This window comes from Gekko japonicus, unplaced genomic scaffold, assembly GCF_001447785.1.
Source record: "Gekko japonicus isolate JY-2015 unplaced genomic scaffold, Gekko_japonicus_V1.1 scaffold3481, whole genome shotgun sequence".
In the NCBI taxonomy this organism is placed as follows: Eukaryota; Metazoa; Chordata; class Lepidosauria; order Squamata; family Gekkonidae; genus Gekko; species Gekko japonicus.
This window is the reverse complement of record NW_015163194.1, coordinates 86,116-93,557: the sequence shown is the minus strand read 5'-3', so window position 1 is coordinate 93,557 and position 7,442 is coordinate 86,116. Positions and strand designations below refer to the sequence as shown.

The 7,442-nt window shown below is 46.0% G+C and overlaps 1 protein-coding gene across 1 annotated transcript; it reads right to left on the bottom strand.

The window, feature by feature from the left end:
* Window positions 1-1,790: 1,790 nt before the first annotated feature.
* On the bottom strand, window positions 1,791-2,786 carry LOC107106921 (olfactory receptor 4M1-like). Its single transcript, XM_015407136.1, has one exon. It carries the CDS (start codon window positions 2,784-2,786, stop codon window positions 1,791-1,793), a length of 996 nt encoding a protein of 331 aa, XP_015262622.1.
* Between the last annotated feature and the right edge of the window lie 4,656 nt (window positions 2,787-7,442).

Here is a 7,442-nt window from a genome sequence, read left to right as displayed (position 1 = left end):
TGTGTGTGTGTGTGTGTATACACACACACACACACACACACACAGAGAGAGAGAGAGAGAGAGAGAGAGAGAGAGAGAGAGAGAGAGAGAGAGAGATCATATGTTCCCCCGCGAGCACTACGGTCTGGGACGAAACACCTCCTGGCAATGCCAGGTCCCAAAGAGGCCAGGCTGGCCACTACCAGGGCCAGGGCTTTCTCGGTGGCGGCTCCTACCTGGTGGAACAAGCTCCCGGAGGAGATCCGGGCCCTGCGGGACCTTGCACAGTTCCGCAGGGCCTGTAAGACGGAGCTCTTCCGCCAGGCGTATGAGTAGGAGCCGCCACTACCATCACTACTGTTCCATCATAACCTGGCCCTGGAAGAAGGAACATCAGCATTTTCCAGAACAGAGGACCCTGAGTAGGTAGAGCAGTTGTAATAGAGCAGTTGTAATCCGCCATCTTGTGGAATATCATGTTAGAACATCCAGAGCACTTTTGTTAATAATAATGTTACTGTACTGTAGTGATTTTAAATGGTTTTAAATATGTTTTATATTGGCTTATGCCTCCTTGTAAGCTGCCCTGAGCCCGCGTAGTGGGGAGGGCGGGGTATAAATTGAATTTATAAATAAAATAAATAAAGAGAGAGGATTTTTGGCTCCAATGTGCATTGCTTTGCACTTGCCCTCACTGAACCTCATTTGCCACATTGACACCCACTTATCCAGCCTCGACAGGTCCCTTTTGAGTGCCTCACAGCTCTCCCTGGTTCTCACCACCTTGAACAAATTAATGTCATTCACAAACTTAGCCACTTCACTCCTTACTCCCAACTCTAAATTATTAATGAACATTAAAAAGCACAGACCTACAACCGATTCCTGCAGTACCCCACTGCTTACCACCTTCCACTGTGAAAACTGCCCATTTATACTCACTCTGTGTTTCCTGTTAGTTAACCAGTTTTTAATCCACAAGATGACTTGTCCTCTTATCCCATGACTGCTGAGTTTACATAGGACTGGAGCCTTTGATGAGGAACTTTATCAAAAGCTTTCTGGAAGTCTAGGTAAACAACATCTACTGGGTCACCCTTGACCACATGTTTATTCACCCCCCTCAAAGAACTCTAAAAGTTTAGTGAGACTAGATCTTCCCTAATCTTCATATTGACTTTATATTTACATATATTTAATATTTTCACATTTCAATTGCAAGATATGGTTGGAAGGCACATGATACAGCAACTCTGCTGAAGATAATCAGATCTGGATTTAATCAGTCCCTGGATGAGAGATCATCTGGAAATCTTATTTAGATGCCCTTGAATTCTACAAAGGAAGTAATAAATAAATATGGTTATTAGTGAAGGATATCTCCATGATTTCTTCATTACAAGCCCTTTATCTTACCATGAAAGAAACTAAGAGTGTGACAGAGTACACAAGAAGTAAGTATGGGTTTATATAAGCTCTTTTATCATGAAAAAACCCACAGAAAATTGACATTTCTTCATAATTCTTTTGTCATCACCTATTTTTACAAATGGGCATCCAGCTGATGCAGTCAAAATGCTGCCATAGATAATTGAACCAATACAAACTGAGTACCACACCCAAAATAGTTGGATCTCAGTTTCACAGCATGGATAAGAACAGGTAACTATTGAAGAATTATGGAGGAACAATATCTCCTAGTGACATTATGTCACCAAAACCAATTGTGTTTCTTAACTCTTGGCCATTGGACGTCACTGCCAATTTGGTCATACACTGAAGAACCCAAGATGGCCGTCATTCCTTCATCCTCACTTTTTCTTACAGAGGAAGCATCTACGGACCACCTTCTTCATGGCAGTGGTGATCTCCTTGTTCCTGAGAGTGTAAATAATAGGGTTCAGGAGGGGAAAGATGATTGTGTGGAAGACAGAGACTATCTTGTCAGGGGCATATTCGTCGAAGGGCCGGGCATAGATGTAGATGGCGGGGCCAAACATGAAAATGACAATGGTGATGTGAGAATAGCAAGTGGACAAAGCCTTGCTGGCTGATTCGCCAGAGTTCTTCTTCAGCACAGAGAGCAAAAAGGCATAAGAAACCAAGAGGGCCACAAAGCAGACCACAGAAATGAGGCCACTGCTAAAGATCATCACCATCTCCTCAGCAAAAGTGTTGGCACAGGTGATCCTCAACACTTGGGTGATGTCACAGAAGTAGTTGTCCAGCTCATTAGGCCCACAGAATGGGAGGCGAACAATCAACACGACTTGGATGGTGGAGTGGACGAAGCCCCCCAACCAAGAAAACAGTACCAGAACGATACACAGACGACGGCTCATCATGTTCGTATAGTGCAGGGGTCGGCATATGGCGGCATAGCGATCATAAGCCATGGCGGTGAGCAGGAACATCTCGGCAGCACCCACAAAATGGAGGAAGAAGAGCTGAGCGATGCATCCCCAGAAGGAAATGAGCTTGCGTTCAGCAAAGAAGTCAACCAGCATCTTGGGAGCAGTGATAGAGGAGTACCAGATGTCCAAGAAAGCAAGGTTGGCCAACAGGAAGTACATGGGTGAGCTGAGATGGGGGTCACCTCGGATGGTGACAATGATTAGGACATTGCTGGGCAGGACGATTAGGTAGAAAGTGAGGAATAGGACAAAGAGGAAGAGCTGGACTCCACGCTGATGGGACAGTCCTGTCAGGATGAACTCTGTCACTTCGCTGCTGTTTCTCACGCCTTCAGGGTGGTTGGGAGGTGACTCTGCCACCACAAGTTCGGTCCCTCGACTGCCATTCTCCATCCTTTGGAGATCTGAGCAGGGGGCACCTGGATGGGAAAGGAAGGCTGAGAGAAAGAAGAGAGGAACGGTGCGAAAGAGGAGATCAGGAACTCTCTTTGCCGTCAGATTATTGTATATCACGTCATTTTATTGTATATTACAGTGACTACGTTTGCTGAGTTGACTTGTGTAACCCGCCCTGAGCCTGCTTGCAGGGAGGGTGGGATATAAATCAAATAAAAATAAAATTTATAAATACATTTATAAATAAAATAACAGTGGGAATAGTGACTCTGAGCTATTCATCCATTTACTCATCTAGACTTGCTCATCCATCCAGTAACAGGAAAACAAGATCATTTCAGGGGACAGCCATGTTGATTTGCAATAGAATCATAGAATCATATGGGCACTTTCACACATGCTCAGTAATGCCATTTCAATCCACTTTAGCGACCCTTGGCAGGTGGGTTTTTGCCATTACACACCGTAAAATCCAGTTGCCAAGCTCTTTGCCCTCCTCTAAGTGACAGCCCCTCAAATACTTTAAGAGAGCCGCCATGTCCCCCCTCAACCTCCTCTTGTCCAGACTGAACATTACCAAGTCCCTCTGCTTTTCCTCTTAGGGCTTGGTCTCCAAGTGGAACAGCTAGAGTTCAGTAGCACCTTAGATATACAAACAAGGTTTTTGAGGTATGAGTTTCTGAGACCGATTTCCCACAGCCGCTGCTCTGCGCTCGCTCCTCTCTTTGCCCCGATGGTACGTGTCAATTTCCCACTCGAAGCCATGCAGCCGCATTTTGACCCGCGGCTTCACCTGGTTTCCCCCGCAGTTTCGTGATCCTGTTTTTTTAGGATTACGAAACCGCGGGCGAAATCAGGCAAAGCCGCGGGTCAAAATGTGGCCAAGCGGCTTCGAGTGGGAAATTGACACGTACCATCGGGGCAAAGAGAAGAGCGAGTGCAGAGTCGTGGCTGTGGGAACTCGGTCTGAGAGTCACAGCTCCTTTAATTGTATCCAGTTAAGGAAGTTTTTGACTCTGAAATGCTCGGACTCTGAAAATGTTGTTGTTCTCTTAAGGACTTGATTCTAGCTGTTCCAGAAGAACAAGAGAGAGCCATGAAGACGAGAGGGCAAAACAGAGAAGAAAGCAGGAGAGAGAGAAAGTGAAAGAGGCATCTTCTAACTCGATTTTGATTCCCCCCAAATCTTCATTTCATAATATTGTCCATATCGAAACGTTCTCATTTATGGATACTGTTAGACTTGGGTGCAGTATTTTCCATCGCCGCTTCTCCAAGGCAGCAAAAGCTGAACATGGTGGGTTAGTTGAGCAGCGAAAATCAACGGGGTGGCGGGGGTTGGCAGAGTGCCGCCGCCACCCCGCGCCTGCTGCCCCGGAAGCTGGTGAAGGTGGGGGGGAGTGGCGAAAACGGGGGTTGGCTCACCGTCTCCACCTCTGGCCTGCCCCCTCGAAAGCTGGCGAAGGTGGGGTGCAGCGGCAAAAAGAGGGCAGCAGGGGTTGTCTGAGTGCCACTGCCCCTCGCCTGCTGTCCCCGGAAGCCTGTAGGACTCCGAAGGGTCTCTGAAGCCGGGGGTAGGTGGGTAGCGGGGGAGGTGGGAAAACAGGTGTGCGATAAAGGGGGGGAATCCAGCTGCTTCGAGCGGTGATGAGCTGCCACAGGCAACCTTCCACTGATTCCCTCCAGCCCTGGCTACTTGGGGGGGGGGAGGGGGGAGTGTTCTGAGGTGGGACGTAGGCAACACTGCCAATGGAAGCTGGGGAAGCTTCTGACAGACAGCGCAAGCCTCCAAACACTGTTGGTGTGCATTTTCTCTCCGCTGCGTGACCCTGCATCTTACTCAATTATATATAAGGGAGAGATATGGCATCGTTGGTAAAGCATGAGATGAAGATGACAAGGCACAAACAGAGAAGCAGAAAGAGCATCATACATGTATTCACGGTGCAGCAGTTGAAAACATTTTGAGGATAGATGAAAAATAAGCCAGGGGGTTGAACCCAATGAGCTTTTCTGGTGGCAGGTGTGGGGCAAACAGAAAAATCAATGTATGCACAAAGCCTTTGGGAAGGCACAGTTACCTTATGGAATTCACTGCTGCAAGATGTGGGAATTGCCTTCACCTTAGATGGCTTTTCTTTTGCTTCAGTTTGCTGAAACGCTTATATCCCCCTGTTCTTCCCAGCAGGAAGCCAAAGCAGTTTACAATACCATTCCCTCCACCTCCATTTTATCCTTACAACAACTCTCTAAAGTAGGTTATGCTGTCAGAGAGAGGCAGAGACACACACACACACACACAGAGAGAGAGAGAGAGAGAGAGAGAGAGAGAGAGAGATGGGTTCAAGGTCACCCCACAAGCATTCATGGCAAAATGGGGGTTCAGACCAGAGAATCCTAATCCGATGCTCTGCGAGTTATACCAGACTGGGCTGGGCAATTTCATAGAAGTTAGCAATGGCAAACCACCTCTGCTTAACCACTTCTTGGAAGCCCTCTGGGGTTGTCCAGGTGGTCATCCGTGTTGGTCTGAAGCAGTGGAACAAATGTAGAGTTCCAGTGGCCCCTTTAAGACCAACAGTTTCATTCGTGTGTATGCACACTTTTTCAAATACATTGGAATGGTAGGTAAGGTTCAAATTTATAGACCGGGACTGGACAGCAAATTAACATGCAACATGACGAAGATGTGCAAAGACAAACTAAATAAAGAGCTAAGGTTATGAGGTCAACAGTTGTAAAGCACTAAATATGGCATTCCTCAGAAAGTCTGTGGTGTCACGAACATAACTAGGAGCATTGACGGCACAGGGTCTTGGAACAGAGTCATAAGAACATAAGAACATAAGAGATGCCAATGTTGGATCAGGCCAAAGGCCCATCCAGTCCAACACACTGTATCACACAGTGGCCAGAAATACCAGGTGCCATTAGGAGGTCCACCAGTGGGGCCAGGACATTAGAAGCCCTCCCACTGTTGACCCCCCCCCCAAGCACCAAGAAGACAGAGCATCACTTGCCCCAGAGTCCCTATCTATACCTTGTGGCTAATAGCCACTGATGGACCTCTGCTCCATATGCTTATCTAATTCCCTTTTGAAGCCGTCCATGCTTGAGTCCATGTATCCAGACATCCCCACGTGATAGTGCCTATGCCTGAGACAATGGGGCGTCCTGGGTTGCCTGATTTGTGTATTTTAGGTAGAAGATCATCAGACAGCTGCAACTTGATGGCACTTTACACACACAATAATGGTTCAGAGCAGTGTTCCTTCTAAGCTGAGTGAGTGTAAGCTAGCTCACAGTTTGTTTAGCCTCCAGCTCACACATTTTTGCCTTAGCTCAGGAAGGATGGCTCCAGAGCAAACTAATTTATGCAGTAGCCAAATCACCTGCTCACAAGTGTAATGCCAGTAGCTCACAACATAGAATTTTTTCTCACAGGACTCCACAGCTTAGAGGGAGCATTGGTTCAGAGCTTAATTAATTCATACAATTCTCTGGTTTTTCCTCCTGAAAAGCTTTCTATTTATAAGTATTGCCTGCCTATATAGAAACAACCTGCTTACATCTTTCATGCTCATTACCTAAGACTGACTTACTATCTCTAAATATGCTGAAACATGAAGATACCTTCTTTGACATAGTGGCAAAACTATTTTGGAAAACGGCTGAAATGGCATTACCACAAAATCTTTCCAGATTTCCCTAGAGTGTTGTTCTCCCTTTATTAACTATTCATTTTTTTGTTTGTTTTTTACCTGATAATATTATTCTGGTGATATATTTCCATCAAAATTAATGTATTTATCTTGTATAAACAAATCATGTCTCTAGCTGTCCATCTGGAAACACATACATACAGGCAGTTTGGTGTAGTGGTTAAGTGTGTGGACTCTAATCTGGGAGAACCGGGTTTGATTCCCCGCTCCTCCACTTGCACCTGGCTGGATGACCTTGGGCAAGCCACAGTTCTGATAAGAGCTATTCTTGAAAAAGGGCAGTTTCTGTCAAGAGTTCTCTCAGCCCCGCCTACCTCACAGGGTGTCTGTTGTGGGGAGGGGAAGGGAAAGGAGTTTGTAAGCCGCTCTGAGACACCTTTGGGTTGTGAAGGGTGGGGTATAAATCCAATCTCTTCTTCTTCTTCTTGTAAAGACACTGTATGACATCATTTTTTCTAAAGATATACTTCAGTCAGAATGATTGCTATACTCCCAGACCTTACTCACAATTTACTTTTACAATACTCACTCTTTAGCCAAGCAATTTTCTTGTTCTTCCTCAGGAAAAGTTTCTGCTACTGAAGGAAATGCACTAAATTATGAATCATAAAAATTGTCCTAGAAAGAGACTATCGAAGCACAATATAGATTGTGCTGTAGAAAGAGACAGTGCTGAAAGCAAAAGAGAAATATTATGGGCTGCAGTGAAAGGGACACCTTGAAGAAGCAAACATCTTGCAAGTCTTTCTAGAACAATTCTGTCTTGGAGCTTATATGACTGACTGTGGACTAGCAAAGCTTGCGCTAACACCTACCAGCTACAGGGGGCTTGTGTAGAGGAAGGGACCTCCTTCCTCCTCCAAAGGGTTCCCTCTGCCCGGCAGAACATCTTCTCGGGAACATATAACTCGGTCTGCAAGAGCAAAGCATC